General features: G+C 44.0%; 3 protein-coding genes across 5 annotated transcripts in view; 2 read left to right on the top strand and 1 right to left on the bottom strand.

Moving 5' to 3' along the window:
* Positions 1–2,264: 2,264 nt before the first annotated feature.
* masp2 (MBL associated serine protease 2) lies at positions 2,265–5,642 on the top strand. The gene is made up of 6 exons (XM_029156114.3): positions 2,265–2,391; positions 2,463–2,685; positions 2,763–2,940; positions 3,479–3,610; positions 4,888–5,084; positions 5,271–5,642. Exons 1-6 carry the CDS (start codon positions 2,384–2,386, stop codon positions 5,448–5,450), a joined length of 918 nt encoding a protein of 305 aa, XP_029011947.1. The 5' UTR covers positions 2,265–2,383; the 3' UTR covers positions 5,451–5,642.
* Positions 5,643–5,911: 269 nt separating this feature from the next.
* Positions 5,912–9,994, bottom strand: dffa (DNA fragmentation factor, alpha polypeptide). The gene is made up of 6 exons (XM_029156113.3): positions 9,721–9,994; positions 9,072–9,230; positions 8,802–8,965; positions 8,407–8,611; positions 7,689–7,816; positions 5,912–7,460 (listed from the first exon to the last, which is right to left on the bottom strand). Exons 1-6 carry the CDS (start codon positions 9,992–9,994, stop codon positions 7,296–7,298), a joined length of 1,095 nt encoding a protein of 364 aa, XP_029011946.1. The 3' UTR covers positions 5,912–7,295.
* A 168-nt stretch (positions 9,995–10,162) lies between these two features.
* pex14 (peroxisomal biogenesis factor 14) overlaps positions 10,163–22,939 on the top strand; it is a 39,224-nt gene continuing 26,447 nt past the window's right edge. For all 3 annotated transcript variants that reach the window (XM_029156111.3, XM_029156112.3, XM_029156110.3), the window contains exons 1-2: positions 10,163–10,248; positions 11,304–11,354. In XM_029156111.3, coding sequence (XP_029011944.1) covers positions 10,213–10,248; positions 11,304–11,354 — 87 coding nt within the window. In that variant the 5' untranslated portion in view covers positions 10,163–10,212. The remainder of the gene's footprint in view (positions 10,249–11,303; positions 11,355–22,939) is intronic.

The raw sequence follows: 22,939 nt of genomic DNA, 5'->3' as shown, positions 1-22,939 counted from the left end.
CCCCATTTTCCACATTTGCCCCGAGTTCAGGAATCAAATTGAACCTTTTATGTCATAATTGTCCCATTGTCAGTCTCATTCTCGTCTGTATCGCAGATCGCTGCCTCCGGCTCACCGCCAGACACAATAAAAGGAATGTCGCACCTTGGGGCACGACCCAGGGGTGCGAAAGTTATGACTCCAGGGCGGGAAAGGCTTGTAAAGCTGAGCAGCTGTGAGGAAAAGCGCGCTGGTGTCATATCAGGGTAATGCTACTAATTGTTATTTGCAGTGCAAATAACAGCCCTGGGCCAATCAAAGAGTCTTTGGTGTGCAGCCAATACAGCAAATAAAGTAGTACATTATGAAGGAGCTGCTGTCTGTGATTTCTAATTACTACAGTTATGGCATTTCAGTGTCGATCACTGCGTTGACATTTACAAAGCGCACCTACCTTTACGGCAGGCAAACACTACGGCAGCATGGAGGCTTTACTGTCTGATTGTGACACAAGTCATTTTAGTTAGAAAAGAGGCTGTGTTCAATTAATTCACACAATAAAGGGACATTAAGGATGCATGTCTCACAATAATGTGCACAGCCACTGGTGCAGAGTGCACTTGATTTTAAAGCGACGACAACCTGAAGTGATGGAGTAGAAGAGTCCACGTTCACAGATGGTGGTTTGGTTGGTTCTGACTCCTCCTCCCCTCAGTCGTGTCCTGACTTTAAAGACTGGGGGTCTGGGTTTGACGGGCAGGACACTAACTAAGTGCATGTGATCGGTGGGGGGGTTCGTAGCCAAAGATTTTTCCAGCTGTTGATGCAGCGCAGCCTCCCATTGTGCACTGTTCCACACGGTGATAGATGTTGTTGACGAGCTTCCTAATGACAGAACAGGATGAGGAATCTCCAGGCGCCTCAGGAAAATCCTGTGTTCTTCCTGAAAAGTTGGGACCTGGAGCAACTTATCTGTTAATGTTGTATTAAAGGAACAGTTCTTGATATGAAGTTAAGGAATGCACTTTTAAACTTACTTAATTATAACAATTTTATAATAATTTTTAAATTATCATTAGTTTCACAACTGTGAGCACATTCATTTTATTGTTGTATGATTTTAATATAATGTTCTGAACCAAAGTTAAATGTCATTGTATGAAAGCTGTCCATGTGTTTATAATGTTAAGAGTCTAAAGGTAGAAGTAGAAGGTCTACTAATACAGACTCAGAACCTAGAAAAGTATTTTACCCTGTTCAGTGCAATTGAAATGAAACCCTATAGGTTTGAATGAATCACGCAGCATCAGTGACGCAATCATGAATAATTGTTAGGTTTATGAATACGTTCTAGAACTGCTTTTTATAGTCTCAGGGCGTGTGTGTGTGTGTGGGGGGGGGGGGGGGGGGGGGGGGATAGTTTCCACAGGCATCCAAGCCTGAGTGACGGCTGGATGATGTCCACGAGCAGAACCGGCGGCTCAGACCTTAAAGTGTGAAACCCGCGGGCTCCCAACCGGCAGAAAGGGAAAAGGTCACGGCACCGTGTCAAACGGGTTTCATCAGAGCGTTTATCCGCAAGAGGGAAATGAACATTGATGTTTACGCGGATAATTATTGTAATTCACAAGCAATATTCAATACTAGCCATTAGTGCTGCAGCGGGTTGAAAGGCCCCATCAAGTCTGAGCGCCGTCAATATCCATGCGCCACGAAAACAGACAACATGAATACCCTCATTATGAAAGGCTTTACAATGAAGTCAGACTACGGCACATTCGGCCCAGTGCAGATGGTGCCGAAAAAAACTGATGCAATCTGGTGGCATTCAGTGGGGAGCTGTTGACGCGCCGCTGCCTTTTCAGCCCCGATGCTGTAATTAGGTGCCAACCAAGGGGCCGGCCGCGTAAGTGTTGTGGGGTTTCTGTGTTGTTTGCTGAAGCTTTCATTTACCGGCCTCCCTGCACGGCAATCATCAGAGCGGGCTCTGGAATAATTAGTGTGGCCGAAAGTCCGGTCCGATCAGCGTCACTGTCTAAACAAGACTCACCAGGGCTCTGAAAAGTCCAGGGGTGAATTTCAGCCCTTGTGAAAATAATTTAATTAACCAGTGAATTATGAGAAGAAATATAGCATTTTTAGGATTGAGCCTTTTTGTGAATGTCCCCTTTTGTGGGACTGTTGGTAAAACTGTAGGAAAGATCAATATAAACAACCCAGACACTCGTGGCTTGGACACGTTTCTGCGCCTGAGGGAGGCGGAGAAAACGGATCATGTGCTGCTCTCGGCGTGTTTGCCCAAACGTTGACCGGCCTGGACAGCTGGGTTCATTCACCCCCAGAGCGTCAGGAGCCAGCCATCACAAAACCCGGCGAGTCCCCGCGCAGCGCGAGGCGAACAGACATGAGCAGGTGAGCGTCGCCCGGCGCCCGCACGTTCATGACGACCCCTCCGACCGCGGGTGTCGCTTCTGATCTTTCAGCGGCCGCTACGTGTTCGTCCTGGTTCTCCTCGCCCGCGTCTCGCTGAGCGTGGACGTGGGCGGGCCGTACGGCAGCCTCACCTCCCCGGACTTCCCCCGGCCGTACCCCGACCGCCAGCGCGTGGTGTGGAACATCACGGTCCCGGAGGGCCACCGGGTCAAACTCTACTTCACTCACTTCAGCGTGGAGCCGTCCGACCGGTGCGAGTACGACTACGTGCAGGTACGGGGAGGCCTCACCGCCGCCACTGCTCACCTGCGCTCGGCTCACGGGCCGCCGACCCCCGTCTGTCCCGCCAGGTTCTGGCGGAAGGGAATGAGACCCTGCGGTTCTGCGGCGAGGAGGAGAAGAGGTCTGAGAGCAGCCCGAGGAACACCGTCATCCTGTCCGCTGCGAACCGGATGTCAGTGGTTTTTAGGAGCGACTACTCGAACGAAGGCCGATTCACGGGCTTCCAAGCGTTTTACACCGCGGAAGGTGAAGCAGAGCCGCGTGACGTTTGGTGCCGGGAGTCGTTTCGCAATTACAATATAGAGGAGATTTTAGAAAAGGGAAAGGGAATACTGTAAATATGTTAAATAATAATTCAGCTTTCAATTTTTAAAGGAAAAAGACCATAATTAACTAATACAGACATAAGCATAATGATGTTTTTTTGTTGGTCAATTTCTATATTTGAACAATACTCTTATCTTTTGTGGACCTTTAGGATTCTGCTGTTGAGCCTCAAGGAAAAAGAAAACAGAGAACTCTGCAATTTCTCAAACTTTTTGTGTTTTAATTGGAAGAAACAATTACAACAGCGCATTTGTTTAGTCTGTTCATCACTTAGTTTTACTTTTAATTGCCGGCACCCTCTGGTGTGAGCCACTTAAATTCGAACCATGTTTTTCGGTGTTTGCTTCATTCGCACCATCTGTTGTACAGAGCACAGGAAGCTGCGACCAAAACCTGAGGCATTTTCTCTTTAGCGTTTGTTCACCAACAGACAAGTGAGATCCTCTCTGTCCCTCAGATGTCAACGAATGTCTGTCCAAGGTGGACGGGGAGAGGGTGTGCGACCATCACTGCCACAATTACATTGGTGGCTATTACTGCACGTGCCGACAAGGACACCTTCTCCATGACAACAACAGGTCCTGCACAGGTACGAGCCGCGCGGTCCAGAGCTCAAGAGGCATTTGAGCTCAATCACACCGTGTTAAGAGCTTTGCACACAGCATTTAGACGCATATTGATCTGTGTAAATACACTTCGTGCTCTGTTATTATGCTTCTTAACACTCGGCCTCTCTGGACGGCAAATTGCAACCATTATGTTGCTAAATCTTCATGCTCACGTGCTCATTCCTGTATCTCTTGTTCAGCAGCCTTCAGATGATTATTTATCATTTTTATTTTACATCACTTGCCTGTTTAGCTTTTTAGGGACACAGGTGCTTCTGTTCAACTTTTCTCATCACCTGGATGAATGAGAGCCCTCACAAACACATCTCTATGCTGGAACTCCTACACAGAGTCACATATAAAGATGAGGATAAAGGGCAGGTTGGATGTTGGCCCCACAATTAGCTAGAACTCCTGGGTCGAAAGGTGTTTTTTCAGTAAAGGTCTGACTACATCAACCTTAACACCAGCAGCACGCAGCCTGTTAGCAGAGACAGGCTGATTTCAACTAATGTGGACTATGAGCTAATAACTGAAGTATTTGTATTGGTACCAACAAATCAGAGGATGGAGAACATGGCTCCACCTCACTGTGGCAATGACATTAGGTCAAATACTAAATGTAGCTGATTTCAAAGTTGAATTACAAATGTAGCTATGCATTTTGTGATTAGAACCCATTTGTCTTCAGAAATGACCCCAGTAAATCGTAGCATTGCTCAACAAACGTTCCGAAGCTATTTCCTGACATTTAGGACACACGGCTGTGGTTCCGTCGAGCGTCCCTTCCACTAACTCGCTTCAGAAACGGCAAGCTGACGCGTGGAGCTGTTGATCTCCGCCAGCTGCTGCAGGGGAAGGTTAATGACCGTCGATTCCTGGGGGAAAATCAACTTCAAAATGGCATTAAAAATTGATACCTGTGCGCGGCGCTAATAGTGCACTGACACGAGGCAATTAATCACAATTACCAGCTGATGCCTTAAATGATCATTCTCTGCCAGAGGAAAAAGGGTGACAAAACAAATCACGCAATGAATGTGCAAAAATGATTATCTGCCCACAGATTCTGCTAATTATATGAATTACAGCGACTCGGCCCGTTCGCGGTGCTCATCTGTTTTTGTCTACAGCAACATGTGCACACTTGCTGGGGCAATAATGCAAATCTGAATGAATCCATCATTAAAAACATGCTTTGCAAAACTCAAGCAGCTCCGGGTTTCGCTGATGGGACGGGTGCCTGTGTTCCCCGCAGTGCCGTGCGCCAGCCAGGTGCTGACGTCGCCGACAGGGGTTCTGAGCAGCCCAGGCTACCCGAGCCCCTACCCCCCCATGAGCCGATGCGACCACACCATCCGTTTACCCGAGGGCCACCGGGTCGTGCTGGACTTCCTGGACCCTTTCGATGTGGAGGGACACCCAGACGTGCCCTGCCCCTACGACACGCTGAAGGTGACCACGCACACCCACCATGAATAAGGAATGTATTCCTGCTCATGCCCGTGTAGGCAGCGTGTCACTGAGCTGTCCTCGCTGGGTAATATACTGTACGCTCAGCCCGCTTCCTGCATATTCATTCTTGGGCTAGCCATCAATCAGCTGGGCATCGGTGAACACTCGGTCTCGCGCTTCCTCAAGGTTTGGACTGCCGGGCAGGAGTACGGGCCTTTCTGCGGACAGAGGCCTCCAGCCAGGATAGACACAGGGAGCTACGAGGTGCACGTGAGCTTCAGGTCTGACAGCAGTGGGAAAAACAAGGGGTGGAAGATCAGGTACATCAGTAAAGCTGAATCCATCCGTTTACCTGGAGATGTGTAGTTTAAGTAACTTTAGACTGTGGCAACTATTTGAACACTATTTGATCATGCACATACATGAACTCTAATTAGTTTCTAAATCTGTCTTCTTTGCTGAGGCACCGCTGCAATCTCATTTTTAAACTGCCTTGGTTTCATTTCTGTATTATATGATTCGATTTATTAATTAAAACAGCTTTCATATACTATATTATTTTGTGCATAACATGCGAGCTGTGGATTTTCCTGTAACCGAATACTGAGGCACGTACCCTGACGGAGGTAATGAATTCATTCGCAGTATTCTGGACATGTCTGGGTCTAAGAAGCAATGAATGCTGGTTGTTGATCCTTCATACATTATGCAGCTCAACTCCTCTATCAAAGCAGTCATTATTAGGTCACTCAGACACATGAAATCATCTCTGATGTGACATTTTTTCTCCGTAACAAAGACATTCACTGAGCACATATGAATGTACAGGCTCAAAAAAAAAGATTTCACTTCTTACTTAAACCAAAACTATTATTTTATATTCTGAAAGCCACCAGGACACTGAGCATTGAAAAGTGTGCACCGACCCACATGTCACCTTGGCATTTGCAACCCAACAAACTCATCAGGATGTGCCCTCGGAAGAGTCTGGTTTCCAGCATCAAATGCCCAGACAGTCCTCAGGGCAACTGGGCGCTTAGAGAGCAAACCTGCAGTTCTACCTGAGAACCATAAAGTCATGAGCTCATCCACCAAGACAGTGTGGAGCTCCACTAACACTTAAACCTATTTGAAGCTATACTGGAATTAAGCGCACCATGAAACTCATTACCCAAAGGCTGGAAAACATGGCAGCAGCATGAATCTAACAGACTCAGAGCTGATACAGCATGACCGTGACCACTGTGGATGAATCTGCATTTCACACGACAGCATACTGTGTTTAAAGTGGATAAAAAATACATGTGATCCATATAATTCAGTAGAAAACATTAAAGTGTGTGGGTCTGTGGGTGTTGGTTTCACATTTACACTGGTAGATTTGGTTGAGGTCAGCATTCACATACTGTATGTCGACGTCCACGTCACTCTGACGCAGGGCTCTACGACTTACTTTTGTACTGTGCCCTGGGTGGTGAGTTGTCATAGTGTGTTTTTTCCAGCATATACGGGTTCAGTCAGTGGTCATTTACTGTGGCAAGGAAGGACATTCAAGGTGCATACGTATAAAAACATACTGGGAGGCACAACACGCAGGAGGCAGTCGTGACGTACAGAACTGAGAAATAAATGCTTGTCTAAACAGCTAAATAACCTGTAAAGCTAAGTCCTGGGGGTGTATACGATTTCTCATGGAGAATCTCTGAAGATACTTTCTAACCTTATTTTAGGATCTAACTGCAGATCTGAAGTTAGATGGGGAAGAAAATCATACTGAAACCAAACTGGAAGTGGTGCCGAAAAGAAATCTGAGTAAACACATCCCCCAAAATATCAAACTGTAGCTTTAGGTTCCACGCGGACAAATTTACCTTTATCTGTTTATTTTCACAGCGTGGCCCTCATCCAAAAAAAAAAAGAGCCGACAGACAGTCGATACCAATGGTTTGGGTCAACATGTCTTTGAAAAACATGACTAGTGCAAATCATCCTGCCTCCTCCTGAGGCAAAAGCACTTATGTGGTTTGCAGCTTCCACCAAATGATGTGAAGGGTAAAATCATCAACATTCATAGACTCTGTGTTACGGATATTATCGATAACACAGGGTAAGTCCTATTCCACTGATCCTTAGGCAGCTACTGTGAATTCCTCTCAGTCTGTGCCCAGCTGCAGCCTTCAGCTGGTCTTTCTTTGCGTCCGCTTTGCTGGACTACAGGCTGCTGTCTGGTTCTGTGCTGTTCCTGATGGACTGCGCGGCCTGAACCTGCTGGAGACGCCTGGTCAGCTCAGCGTCGCAGGCTCGCAGCAACAGCGACGTTCTCCCTTTGTCCCAGCCCAGCACCTGCTCCATAGCGCCCCCTCTGGTCACAATCAGCTAAGACATAGGAGAGAGGCTTCACTGCATCACTGCTACGCGTCAGCGTGTGAGAACATGTGATGGATTATATGATAAAGAGCGTTCCCTGCTTTGTTAGAACATGTAAGGCACCGAAGGTTATGCATATCTAGCTTAGCAACTTTAAAGGAACGTCTAAAACAAGACTGGATCCGGGATCTTTGGATGTGCAGCAGCTTTAAGGTGGTCTGGATCAGTGTGGATTACCTGCAGGTCCTCAGTTGAGAGCCTGGTCTCAGGGCTCGTTTTGCCCTTCAGGACCATCAGCGTCCTGGACGTGAATCCAGATGCAGAGTCCACCTCCACTCCATCCAGGACGTCCACATCTCGAGCCACTGACACGTTAAAACATTTGTTGGTTATTACAGTTGCAGCCGCGCACAAGTGTGAGTGAAAGTAAGTCACTGCAGAGAGGTGGGTACTTTTCAGTAGCGACAATGGTTCCACCTAGTGACCAAATGACACAAGCACAGCTCTTCATCTAAGTACTATTACTAATACAAGTACTAATATAATTTTAAACATTTCTATTTATTCTGAAAGTTACAATGAAAAACAAGAGACACAAAACCAGAGCACAACTAAGCCAGACCTGCAGTAATGTACCAACAGGCTCTTACACGCCCTGGAACCGATGCTTGAGACTCGCTATTGAACAGACTATTGACAGTTCAAAAAGGCAATTATCCAAAAGTGTAATCGATTTCTGATTGTATATTGCTATGGGCTACTTCACAAGGTTTCTGTTAAATGACTTCCAAACCGAGAAGTGGAAAAGGTTCACATAGTTGAGATTGTTTTAGATTATAGATTGATAGATTGTTTTTGAAACCCACAGTCTGAACTTTGCAGCCTCTTTTGGTGAATGAAGCAAGAGAATAAAAGCAGTCCAAATGTAAAAAAGCACATGATAACACTGCCGTACCTCCCTGGCTGGGTTCACTTTGCTCCTGCTGCTGTGCATTCCCCTCCTCCATAACTTTGATATAGAGCTGCAGCAGCTGCTTGGACTGGCGCTCTTCCTCTTTTCGGTCCAAAAAGCCCTGGAGTTGCTCCTGGAGTTCTTTGGTCTGCTTTTCTTGGAAGCCCAGAGCGGAGGCGAGCTCCAGACACGGGACATCCACCAAGGTCTGGATTGACAAATATCAGCCTGTGAAGTTGTGAGCCAAGTGAAAGGGGAATAGCAGAGCTTTTGCCATACACAAATCAAGTGACATGTTATATCAGGCTTAGAGTCAATGCACTGTCGCCTCTTCAAACACGGAGGAAAGCAGATTTATTAGCGCGTCCGGCTGAGAAAACAGAGAATCAGTGACGTACCTGTAAGTCTCCTTCTGACATGAGGATGACGTTGGCCACGTCCTGCTTCACGCGCTGCGCTAGGTCCCGCCAGGATGCTGCGGCCGCGGCGCCGGAGGAGGCGTCCACAGAGTCGGTCTCCAGCATCACAGAATCCCTGGCCATCCAGGCTGTGCCGCCATCCACTGCAATGACAACGGGAATGACCGCTGCGTGATGACCAGCTGGCGTGCATCATTACCATTATCAACGGTGACAGTGATTCCAGACACGGGTCAGAATGCCGCTTACTCCGGCGGACTGGAGACCATGCCTCCTTCTGCTGCAGCAGCATAAACTTTGTGTTCGAGGGTAAACACAGATAGTAAGCCTGATCCTCCACTATGGTCCCATCGTCCTCAAGGACCACTGTAACTGGGGCACTGGGACTAAACCCCAGACACTCACGTCCTGTGGAAAGAGCAAAGGACCTTTTACAATCTCATCCAAGTGAACCTAGATGACCTGCGCCGTCTAGAATACATGCTGTTTACTGTATATGCTGTTTGGAGATGTTACAACCCAGTTATAACTTAACGAGGTCAACGCTTGGAGAGGGAGCCGCTACAATGACAGGACCTGAGCCCGGCCCGGACCTGGTGACTGGTATTCTCGGAATGAGCCTTGTTGTTGAAGGAGGTCTGCGGTTCTGGGTCCCGCGTGTCCGAACACGCCTCAACACACAATGCTCGTCTGTGATCGTGACAGACTTTGACGGACCTCCATGATTGTTCCCCATGCGCGGTGTATTTCACTTTCACATTAAACGCTGACACTTAATATATTAGACTGACGCAATCAAATGTCGCCGTTGAATATAATATAATTTGAATATCATTTTGAATAATCGGGCTTCATACGACACGGGGCACGACTGCAACTTAAACCTATAAGAACCTACCTTTGGTCTTCAGCTCATCTAGAGACAAAGCTACCAACCCAATCGACTGCTGCCGTGTGAAGTTACACACTTTACACGGTTTCCCGTCGCTCATTCTACACGTGGGCGAAGAAATGACTTTCCCTCGATCCCACACAACACGGACAACACCAGCACTTCTCGCCGTTTCAGCACTAGCAGTTTTAAACACGGAATCGCCGCTCTGGTGCGCGCTATGAATGCTGGGAAATGAAGTTGTAGTGACAGAGACGCCAGCCGCTATAAGACTGTCCATTATATGGCAGTTTTTTGTGTTTTTTTATTTTTATTTTTTGTGACATTATTTTTATCAATGTTTTATTAAGGAGCAGTTCGTTTGATATTACGTCGTTGTCCATACGTAAAGTCGAATCACTTGGTTCCGTTACTTCTAGCAAAGCTGCCAGATTTGAGGGAAAAGCAATCGAGCAAACTCCAGTCGAGCAACCTCCCAAGCAAACTAGGGGTAGAAAGATGGCATCCACCGAGCAACCTGATCTTCCGACACAGGTTTACATTTATACAGCTAAACGCCCCCCTTTCGGTGGCCACATACAACAGCGAACTCTTTTAATGTGTTAATAATCTATGACTTTGAAATGCCACGACCCTTGCTGCTTACTTTTTAAACCGTCGGCTAGTCTTGTTTAGCACGTTTTTGCTAGTTAGCCTGTTAGCTATCGCCTGCAATGTTTCAAAAGTTGCCTCTCGTCATTGTGTTGTCAAGTTGGCACGATAACGTAATCAGAGGTTGTTGTACTTTGCCAGCACGTACTAAGCTGCGTTACCTAGCTAGCTACGTATGGCCACATTTACGTATGTCCCTCCGACCATGTAGCTCTTTACTGTCTCATTATGTGACGTTAATGGCTTGCTGTAATGCTGTGGAAAGGTCAATGTGAGCTCAACACGCCTGCAGACAGGAACGCGTGTTATTCACGCTTTGCTGACATTGTAGTGGTTTAAGTTGCTGACAAGCTCTAAAGCAAAATGTTCTAGTAAGTAGTGAGTCAGACACATCGTCAGAGATCAGCTTAGCATATACTACAATATTGGTTGACATATGCATGGGGGTTGGGTAGTTAATAAATATCAGACAGAGCAGGACAATATCTTCAGCAAGGAACTGAATTTGTTATTGTGATGTTAGTGTTTTATCATAATCTATTTTAGGGCATAATCAATCGGTGCATGAGCAACAGATGTTTCAATAGTTTTTTTGTCTACATGCGATTATGCAAATGCATTCAATTGTGTTTTCTTTACTTTTCCAGCTTTAACAAAAAGGTGGATGCGCAAACAGCTGGTTCTCTGTCTTCTCGTATTTAGGGAGAGATTGTAGTCATATTCTTATTAGTACGCAAATGTGACACTGATAAATTAATAGGGACATCTTTCATAGGACTTTACATAGCTTTTATTTCTGTACCTTTTTATGCATAGTGAGATACACTGAGTGTACAGGTTTACTTAAAATATCACTGATTATCTTCTGTATGAACTGGATGTACCCGCCATCGTCCAGTAGATGGCGCTCTAATACAAGGTTATGTTTGTCTTTCCAGGCTGCCCTTCTACCTGGAGATAATTTAGCCGCTTCCCCCAGAGAAGCCCTGGTAAGAAACCAGTATGTAGAACAGAATGAATGGTTGTGACTGGTTGTCTTTTACTTAATATCAATGCAAGTCAGATGTAGTTGGAAGGATTACAAAAAGTAATAGTTTTATTCAATACATTCATATTTCATTAAGGACTCTGTTGACTACTTGTAATTTATATAAAATTGTGTATAAAATAAAGATTATTTCTTTTTAAAGGGTTCACATGATAATTCAGGATCTTTAGTACTATAATAAATCTGTCAGGAGAGTTAAAACATATAGAAAGTCATATTTTCGCAGTGACATTGGTTGGTCCTACACTTGCTCTCATCATAAGTCTGTTGTTCTTAGATTAACCCCATTGTCTTCACCACAGTTGCGTCCAAAAAGCCTGTGCCTTGCCGGTTCTTATTTGGAATGATGCTTTTGTTGCCTGAGAAGACTATTAGAAACAAGTGTCTCAGAAAAAGTTATGTTCGTAAACAATTCAAGATGTTAATGCTCACATAGTCAACATTAAAAAAAGAACAATCTGTTTTACATAACCTGCAATCTGATGCGTTAAAAATGCATGCAAGACCCAAGTCATGACAACAGTTAAGGCCTAGAATACCTGAATTGCCAAGTGTGATGGAATAGATCCTAGGTACATTCACTGTCCTTGTATGGGAACAGAATCCAGGTTAGAGAAGTGTTGTATTGTTCAGGCTACATGTCTCAATGTCATTCACCACCATTCACTCCTCATCCTCCCCCATCATCCCTTCATGCCAAGGCTAATTTAATCCTGGGGTTATTGATTGTGGGAGCATTCTCTCAGGCTTTCTTTCAATTTACTTCAATTTCATCATCCCAGTGCGCTTCAAGACTGCCTCCTCAAAAAGGGAAGAAATTCTTGTTAAGAGGGTCCTGATTCGAGACTGGTTGACAAGTCACCCCCCCACCCGCCCACCACCACACTCACTTCCAACCCCTTTCCTCCCTTTTCTTTTTGATGAGCTGCTCTTTCGCAGTTAAGTGGATTATTACAGTAGGGATAATTCTTGTCACATGGCATTATTTGGATGAGGTGAATAATTGAAATTTGTGTCTGAAAGGATTTTATCTGGATGAGAGGAAAGGGAGTGCTGGCAGGGTTGGGAGGGCAGAGAGGGGCGGGGGTGGGGGGAGCGAGCACACGTTTGTATAACATTTATATGCACATGTGCATGTCAGACAAGCCAGTGTGTCAGGCTGGGGACACCAGTCATGTTAACAGGTTCTGACTCACCTCGCCCAGATCAGAGGGCCCTGGCACATTGCATGGCGTGGGCTCTCCTTTGTGGCGAGAGGGCCCAGCTCAGAGGCTCCAGCCTCTGCCACCATCCAGGCCACAGGGGCAGGTTTAGACCAGCAGTTAGAGAGACCAGAGTGTGTTCCATGGTTGACTGCTATAACTGTTGCTGCCAGCCGTTGCTGTTGCCTCTGGTGCAGCTCTTTGGTTGCCCTCACCCAAGCTTGGTTTGTCTTTGTCTTTAAAGCCCCCTCCCCCTCCCACCTTTGACTTATCACTGCTGTGGCCATTACCCCTGCCACTCACTCCCTGGAGTGACAATCTCTGCTCACCTCTAGGCTCCTCATCTCTCGCTGACTAAATTATGCTCAAACTTATATTTTAGATTGAATAGCAGGTATGAGTGATCACTAAGATCCTTCCTCTTATTAGTCTTGTGTAGACTGCTGCTAATGGTTGTTTGATGCTATTGCTGCCTAATAACTTAGCATTTTATACAATCAACCATACGATTATTAAAACGATTGCCTTGTATTTTTGGCTAATTGACAGATCACTAAATTGTCTAATCGTTTAAGAAGTGGAGGTATTGAGTAAAACTAATGCATAAACATGAAATCAAATTATAAAAAATGTGTAAATTGTAAAATTGTAGTAATAATTTTGCTCTTTCAGAACATGAAAAGCCCCAAACGAAAGTGCATTGTTTATTGGGGAGGTTTCCCTGATAGAAAATGGTCCAGTGGCAGCGTCTGCAGTGCACACACATGGGCATATGTAGTGTAAACGGAGTGCGTCTATGTGTTTAGGTTGGGGGGTTTTAGTACAGCAGAGGGAGGCTGGCAATGGGAGGGGAAAAAGACTCGCAAGAAGAACATCCCCGGTCTCACAGCAACTTCAAAAGCTCCCTTTCCCCAGGATATTAAGCGACTGTGATGAAAAATTTAGCAAGCGTTAAATAAGCTGCTTTGAAGTGATCCGTATTGGCTCAGCAGTCTCCAAATTTCCGCCCCTTTGCAATCGCCATCGCACTATAGAGGGGGGGAAGGAACAGTGTGTTAAGTGCAGGAGTTGTAGGGGACCTGGCTGCTCGGCAGAGAACACACCAACAGTAATGCTTCCAGGCAGCGACATGAAGGCCCTACCGCTGCTACTGTCCCCTTTTGTCTTTCTCTGCCTGTTTTTCCCCTCATTTCACCTCTCCCTCACTGACAGCTCCTCTGCCGTATGAGCCATATGAGTCGCAGGCAGCCACATGCTGCTCACATGTTGGCCCTGGAAAGAGGGTTTTCTTTTTATTTTTTTCACTTGTGTGAGGGTGTATCACACATGTGACATAACGCAGTGGTGTTACCAGGAAGTCAAAGGTCACGCTTGGGTCTTAACAAAGTTATTTTTTACCCGGAATGACTTTGCCAATTCAGCACGTGTTTGTGGAAAAACACGTCTTTTCAACACTTACGGTCTTTTCTATTTTTATTTATTTATTTTTTTTTTCTACAGTAAATTATGACAGGAAAATTAAATATATTTCAAGTAGTTTGAGCAGTTTTTGCTTTCCACCACCATAAAGCAGCATCAACAAGGAGTTAATCTCATATTTGGTAATTCATATTTCAATTCATTTCACATTCATCACCTAAAACCATAGTCCAGGTTTCAACATGCTCCAAATTAATTATTGGGGCAGAATAAGAAATGGGAGCCAGTAATGAGTCTGGTATGGTTACTCCATTCTGTCAAGAAACTCTGCTGCCATTTAGTTAGTCAAGGGAACCTTCTCAGAGATTTTTCTTTTTTCCTCTTTGCTCATTACTTTAATTGTAATTGTAATCCTTTATTGGAGCTGTCTGCAGTAAAGAAGAGTTATGGTCCGAGTGGGGGCGCGAGCCATAGAGATATTTCATGATTATTGGAGAAGACGGTCACTAGGTGGCAGCCACTCGTTTGGTCGCGCTGTAATTACTGGGTGGGAAGGGATGGCGAGAAACTATGCGAGTGTGCGCTCGCAAGGTTGTGCGAGGGGAGACTTCGCCGCGTCGCGACGCACTCCTTGAAAGAGAAAAATGGAATAAATCTGATCGTCTGCGTTCTCACACTCGGCGGAGAGCACCGATTAAAGGCACTCGCTGGAAGCGACGCGCTGCTCGCTTTCGCGGTTGGGTTTCAGTAAACTCATTTTGAATGTGAAAATGATTCACAGTGTCACCATTACAATGTACAGAGATGACTTGGGATCACCTGTACTTGTTTCAAATGCACACCGCACTTTGTTTGAGTGGTCAGAGTGAAGTTGAATTTCTTCGATTGGTGCAAAAGCCGAAGTGTTTCTCGGAGCAGCACTCATTGTGCATCATGCGTTGTTTGTTTCGGTGGTTAATGATACAGGAAGGGCCCTCCATTTTATTGTTGCAGTGTTGCACTTTTTCCCCTCCTCGCCCAACCCGGCAGCCAGCCTCCTTAGAGGACTCTATATGAATTCTCACTGTCATGTCCAAGGACGAGTGGCGCAGGGTCAGCTAATTGCTTTTATGATTATGATTTCACGTCAGATTTATCGTGCATGCTCGGAGCACATCTTCCAGGTCCTGCCGACGTTGCTGGGTTGGATGGGGAAAATGAGTTTACAGCTTCTGGCTGTGACTTCTTGTTTAAGTGCAGGTCACACTTTTTGAGTCATTAGAGTTGAACGCAGGGGGTGAATCATACAGGCTTTTCCTGTAAAAGCTTCTCTTTTCTATGACAGTAACTGTACTTGTTTTTCTCGTATTTGGCCACAAAAAAAACACGTCTTTACTTTGTCTTCATGTGATGAAGTTTGGACGTGATGACTGAGGAATGACACAGACAGGGATTTTTGGTTTTTCTGTTGTTTGAACTTTTATGAGCCATAAATCTCTCATCTTTGTTACTGTTCACAGATGAAAACATTACGCTTATTCCCCTCATAGTCTGCCAGAATTATCAGTTGACTTCTTTTGATGTTAGTAACTTTTTAAAGTTTTTTCCCCCTAGAGTCCCACCCACCACTTTTAAATGATAAACACACATTTCAAACTATTGTGTACATTTTCATTTATTTGTTTGCCTCGTGAGTCAGACTAGATCGTCAATGGCAGACATGACAGAAGCTGTGTTATTGAGAACAGTGAACATTATTTAATTCTCTACAAGGCTCTATGGTACACGAAGAAGTCGTCGCTGTCACTGTACGTCAATAATGCACATATTTTATGCAGATAGAGTTTCATGTCACGAGCAGTGGCTCTTGATTTGTTGCAGTCGTTTGACCTCGCTCTGACCTTCCTGGCCTGGCCCCGGTTTGACTAGTGACAGATGCAGCCTGGGAATATGGTTTGGATAGTTTTCCAATGCTCTGAGGAATGTTGAAGCTAGTTTTACACAAAGTTCATTTTGGAGACATATGTAAAGTCTGTGATTAAGCTGAATTCAATAAACTTTAATGAATACTTAGGACTTTATTTGTAGGGTTTTCGTCTCAGTGAGTATATTAATGTAAACAGCATGGTAACAGAGCTGTAATTTCCTATTCTCCCACAATTTAGTGAACTGTCATAATATGTTTACTTAAGAAATGATAGAAATACGACACTAGTTTAATTACAGTGTAGTCATTTTGCCTCAATATACTTGGGAAAGTGGCCTTATTGAGCCGAGCTTCCTTTATACACTCTATTCTGCTTTGTAATTACTTCAGCTTGATTTATCGCCTTTTCTTTGTGTTTATGGTTGTAAACTGCTCGAGTGAGTAACTTGGTCTGAGCGCGGCTTGTCTCCTTGCAGCGAGGCTGGAAATCTCCCGATGAATCTGAGATGTCTCCGCTGTCAAGACTGCTCACATCGCTCTCAGCCTCCAATGTCACTTTCAAGGCATAATTACACAAGTTGTGTTGATTAGTATGAGAAGCAATTACGCTGGCTTTCCGCTGCAAATGGAGACTGTGATGGCTCGTGATTGACAGGAAGCATCCTGACTTTAATAAGTAAATGACTATGGTAATTCAGGTACTCAGACCCTCGGATTTGTCAGCATCTTTCTAATTTTTGTGATGTCCCATGTCTTTAATGAACATGAATTTGATTCAGTCTGGTCTCATTTTCCTGTTCCTCCACCTGTCTGTCTGTCTCTCTCTCCTCTGACCACTGAGTGCATGTTTAACAGGGGTGCATGTGCTTTTGCTTTGAGAGCTACCCTAAAAAACAACTGCTGCTGCTGTTGTTGCTGAATTATTCCTCTGTGAACAAATCCAGTGTGTAAATGAACAACATGCAATTTCGGCACACCATTCTAAACGCTTTTTAGCACATCGTGCTTTCACAAGTGCGGAAATCAGAGGAAAAATTATTTGTAATTGACACTTTGGGGAACATTTTTTTCCCTTTTATCTGGCTTCCCAGTAAGTTATTAGCTGTTAATTTGTCGGCAAGCTCCCCTACAGTGCCAGATATTTGTTCAAATGCTGGGTTCCCCTCAGTGCATTTGTAACTACACTTCTGAAAATGCTGCCCTGTCTAATTATGTAATGTAATACTGCCTTTTAGGCAAGTTTCTTTTAATTGAATAATATTAGTTCTAGCTATGGTTAAGCTGTTGAAGCAGCAATATTTAAAAGGGCTCTCTATTCTTTATACATAGACACAGTCCACAGTAAAATGCAGCAAAGATGGAGTCCACAATTTACAGATACACCATTGTTATACATCTAAAGCTTTTACACTGAGGTCTGTGTATTGTAGATATTTGAATTAGAGCCCAACATTTAAATAATGCAGAATTTAGATTGAGCCAGCTCTTAGTCTCATATTTCTTTCTTTGTTAACTACAGTTGGCCTAATCAAGTAATTCCCTGTTTGTCTTGGTAACCCCCTATAGAGTCATACATGCATAAATATAATAAAATAATTTGCTCTTGCACTCCATAGCCCCGGCTGTAATTTATATGGATTGAATGAGTGCTGCATTGTGGAAAAGCACGAGTGGACCAAATGCTCGTTTGTCACCTCTAATAAATGTTGGAATGTAAATTATGAAGTTATGCTTCAGATGTAAATGCACTTTATTCCCGTCCTTTAATGTAAACAGCCCAATCCAATACATTAGGGGGGTGGAGGGGGGGCAGGGGCGGGACTTCACTCGAAATTTTGACTGTTTTCACAATCAATAATAAACACAAAAGAGCATAGATGGGGAACATTATAACATCTCTGAAGTCAGGTTCATAAATTATTGCATGAAAGCAGTCTTGTACACCAAAAATGTAAATACATTAATGTTATTAATAATGTAGTGACTAATAGTTCTATCACGACTGTAATAGCAGTTTAATGGAATATGACAGCAACAATGTATTACACTTCTTAGATTTAGACGGGACCTCGTATGACATTTATCAGGGATTTCTGAAACAATTTTTGTTATTATTTTGTTAAGTTAATTGCTTCTTTTCCCCCCCCAACGTCTTCTCTGGGAGAGGGGCAAAAACTGGTAATGGATATTAATTAATACGTGTCAGTTTTCTGGGTTTGATTAAAAATAATGAAAGCAAAATGCTAATGGGATTTTGGAGTTTCTCTGTGTGTGGCGCCCTGAGATTGTGGCTTTATCTAAGGAATCTGGAAAAAGAGATAGTGGGCTGCTCTCTAGGCATAAATGAAAGTGACGAAGTACGGAAACCGAGATAAATTATTGGAAAACTTACTAAAATCGACAAAGTAAGGAAACACATCGCACTGTAATTAGCCTAATGTTGGACTTCTTATACAGCTGCTTATCAAGAGTTTTTAATTCACCTTCCGTTTGAGAATATGAATTGAGTTTTTTTTCCCCCTGAATGACACAAGTATGTGAATCATTTCTGACAAGTTGCTGTCCTGGCAGGTTATATTTCCATCTAGTGTGATGCTTTTCTAATGTATGGTTGTTTGCCAGAAAGACGATGTATGGACTTGTTTTTGCAGGGGTTCGACAGGGGTTGGGTGTTTTCTGTCTTTCCTTTTTAAATTAAATGCGCCTTATGCATCTTGAAAAGTGAGCTACACTTGACTTGGCACTGAATTTAGCGACACATCTGTGCATTCATTTACAGTCCACTACAGTCATCAGGGACAAACCGTTCCCAGGACTTCTGTGTTTACCTACAGTTTTCAGAGGAAAGGACTTTTATAACCTTTTGATAAAGGGAGGGCACAAGTGTAGAACAGCAGTCAAACAGAGGCTGGGACTGTAAAAAAGTAACCGTAGCCACTGGCACAACTGACAATTATCTAACACCTGGACTGGCTCCCCTCCCCGGCGTGTGCGTCAGGACTGTCGACTTCTTGTTAATGCTGTGATTAACAGAAAGATTGCATCTGTTTTCCCGTGCAGCTCTCCTGGCAGCCGTACTTTGCTTTCTCTTTGATTAAAATAGCAGATGGATGAATGCATCGCAGCTCTGTCATGAACTTCAAAAGACGGGGTGAGAAGGAGATGATAGAAATGGAATAAATGGAGGCGAGGCTGAGGCCTTTTAGCCCTCTGCAAATTGAGTTTACTTTGAAATTTGGGATTTTAAAAGCCGTGTTAGTACCTGGGAATTCATGTAAGCAGTGATTAGTTGTCGTCGATTATGATACGTCCCTATATTTGCCTGTAATTTATTGCTCTTTGTGAAATCCATAGGAGCTACATCATGGTTGTCTTCTCTTCTATGCTGTATAATGTGTCAGGAGGACAAGGAAAGGGGAAGTGAAGGGCCTTCATCAAACAGCCTTTACTCCTGAAATGGAGAGAGTGGCATTGTCATGTGTTTTGTGTGTCAAGGTCAGCAGAAAATGTCAGAACAGGTGTGCGTCTGCTGCTGAGCTGAGCCCCTTTGCTGTAACACACCACCCCATGTGACACTTTAGTGGCTCGCTGTAGGTTGTGTCCTCTCCTCTGCCTTTTTTTTCCTCCTGTTTACAATGTGAGTTGATGCAGAGTTCAAATGGGTCTTAACGCTTAAATTGTGACCTCCGCCTATGATTGTCACGTAGACACAAAGTTTGGGTGCAGTGCAGAATTCCTTTCTGATTACTTCATTACTTAGCTCTGGTATTTAGGTCTAAGTAAATCTTCTTATTTTAGGAGACATAGTTTTGGTGGCAAGTCAAACTTGTTTGTTTAGAAGAAAATACGTTTTATTGTGAAAAGCATGCATCTCTTTTACATCATGCAGAGTTATTTGCAGTCTGTGCCACTTTGAAAAGTCTGAAAATGCCTTCTGAACTTCTCAGAAGAGGTGAATTATGTTTAGGTGTGGCGCATATAAAGCAAATGTCACACATGCTTCCATCAGTTCATGACACTTTTTTTAGCCAATAAAGTCTCTTGTGTGTAGCCTCCCTGGTTCGGAAAGGTTAAAATTAAGAGTCATTATTCGATCTGACAAGCTGTCATGTTTGTACTCTCTCTGGCATCGAGTTAAATCAGAAAGAACTGCTACTTCTGTAACCCTGGCGATCACTGTTTTTGAGCTTCCTGTGCTGTCAAGGTCAAATTCTTGCAGAAAAGGCGAATTAGCCAAGATTCTTCTCTGTCACTTAGCTTGATCGGGAGCAGACTCCACTCCTTTCTCTGAAACCAAACAGAGGCTGCTGGAGGTTTCACTCTGGCTTATTAGCCACTGTGGATGTGTGGCCTGTTGTTTTGGCAAGTGTGTCTAAATGTTTCTGACAGGTCTTGGTGAAAGACAGGCCGCGAGGGTAAACTACCAGGCTTCCTCCCACCTTCGACGCGACTGGCACCACCCCTTTCCAGTAGATGGCGATGTTAATCTTCTCTGGCTCTGCGCCTGCCGCACTTCCTCTCCCTTTACTCAATCGCTCTTCTCCCCCCTTCTCTCTGTGGCACTCGCTGAGGAAAGAGGGGTCTCACCCTGTGTGGAGGGTCATGCCACCAATTCCTGGCCCCCTTTGAAGACCATGAAATTGCTGATCCAAGACGCACGATTAGTGCATTCTGCTTATTGACTGGAGAAGGGTTGACACGCGATTATAATGTCACTGGAATGTCACAATCTGTCTGGTAGTCTTTGCGAGCATACTGTTATCCGGTGGCACAGTCTACCCAAGACGGAATAATTTGATCAATAAAAGGACACCTCTTTCTCTATTGTCGCTGGCCTCTCTATTCTAGTTTTATTAGTCAATTTGGCAGGCTGGCATGACTTGCGCACAAAACTGATGCCAACTTGCTGCATCTTCAGCACAGCTCCCTGCTTCATTTGCCTATCGTAGTGGTTCGCTTCAAGGTTCTGTGCTGTGTGTGTGTGTGTGTGTGTGTGTGCACGTGTGCGCGTGTGTGTGTGTGCGCGTGTGTGTGTGTGTGTGCACGTGTGTGTGTGTGTGTCCTCGGTGAGTGAAGCAGTTTGCATCAACAGAGGATAGGCTTGTCACTGTAAGTTGCTTGTGACGGAGGCAGCTCTTCTGACACCACAACACAACTTCTGTGGTGTGTCGCGCGGACACAAGCTTCACGTTGTTTGCTGCTGGTGCTGCCTTCATTTTGCCTCATTCAACTAATTGAATGTGAAAGGCCGGCAGGCCTTGATGATATGAAGGACAACACACAGCAGCGGCAGTTGTTTCTTTGCGACTGTGGCTTTCTCTTATTTATGTTAAAAAAAATAATGCACGTCATTTGGCTAAAAGGCTGTACTGTATTTAAAAATGTATTGTGTTTTTATCACAAGGAAGTAATTGATGTTTAATGATGTTTATAAAATACACATTTTGTTTTGTCCTGCTTTAAATAAGCAACCAGTCATTGACAGTGGATTTGTCATTTAAGTGTTGTAGTTTCAACATGCTACACTCAGTCATCTACTAGTCATTTGAAACTGTCAAGTTTCTCTGTTAAACTTTGTTCATGCCACTTTTAGAGTATTATACACTGATCTGATCTAAGGTTGCATCATGAGCTTTCCTTTGTTTGCTAACATTTATTTCCTGTAGTGAAAAGCACACAGACCTGCTTGTCACAGAGTGTCATCATTGACAGTAAAAAGAAAAAGAAAAGCTTCAAATTACAGGAAAGAGGCACTGCATTAAAGAACAAAGGAGATCGATGGCAGTACATTAAATTTTATGCGAATGAAAAAAAAAATCAACTAATTAAAATTGATCACTCCTGCTTTGTAAATGTGTTTCTGAATTAAATTATTGTATGAAAACATTTTGACCAATCGAGGAGCTGAGGAAGTATCCATTACTGGATTGCAGCTGAGAAGGGACCGGAATGTTTTGTGGTGGCTAAGTAGTTTGTTGTGCTCCTTTTGCACCCCCACTGCTAAAGTGCCATGGGTTAATCTCTGATGACCCTCATCTCTCAGAGCAGCCCCAGACTCATGGTTTGGGCCTTTTACCTGAATTAAAAGGAATTTGAGGGCTATATAAGTATTTTTGTTCAAATTGGGGTAAAGTGAGGTGTCACTGCCAGAGTCCCGGGTCTTTAGTCATCTGGACTCTTGGGGTTCTCTGGACTCCAGTGGGGATGTCCTTATGTAAACAGTCATCTGTCTCGCTAGTTCAGCAAGGGCAACCTCAGGCAGCACAAATGACAGCTAAACATTAAGAAATGTCAGACTCAGCTTTATAGCAGATCTCTCAAATGACGTGGTTTAGAATTGATGCCACTTTTTTAGGTTTTGACATCACAAGAATAAAAGATGCACTTCACTTTGTTGTTCTTTTTAAAACACTTAGCATGACATAGTGTGTTTTTATGCTCAGCTATAATAGTTTTATTTTTGTTTAATCCGGATCCAGAAAGAATTTGACTTATGATCTACTTTAACTTGAATATCTATTATAGAGGATTTTAAGTGAGAATCTTCAGACATCAATCACACGATGGGCAACTTCCTTGAGAGCTTTAGCAGAACTCTGAGTTGTTTTACCTGTATTTATGTGTACTCTGCACAGCTTTTACAGTTTAATGCTCTATTTGCTGCTTTAGATATACTTTAGCCCCCAGTATGTCTTACCGCTGAACCGACTCAAGTTTTCCATGTTTGTGATGACAGAAATCTGATTCAGAAGCACTGTTGAATGGAAAGTTCAGTCTGTACATGCAGTGGTCTTAAAAAAAAAAAGCTTGATTTCCGTCCACCGACCCCCCTTTACAAAAATTGCATAATGTGCTTTGATGTCATGATCGTAGCCTTGCCCATGGCTCTGACACTGATACGCTGCGTGTTATTTTTAAACCTTTGCAAAGCAAATGTCAATGAAGTTTTCCATTACCCTTTTTTTCATCTATTGAAATGTTGACTCTGACCTTTAAATT

Source organism: Betta splendens, chromosome 7 (assembly GCF_900634795.4).
Source record: "Betta splendens chromosome 7, fBetSpl5.4, whole genome shotgun sequence".
Taxonomy (NCBI): Eukaryota; Metazoa; Chordata; class Actinopteri; order Anabantiformes; family Osphronemidae; genus Betta; species Betta splendens.
The sequence above is the reverse complement of the archived record's forward strand: the minus strand, read 5'-3'. Positions and strand labels throughout refer to the sequence as shown.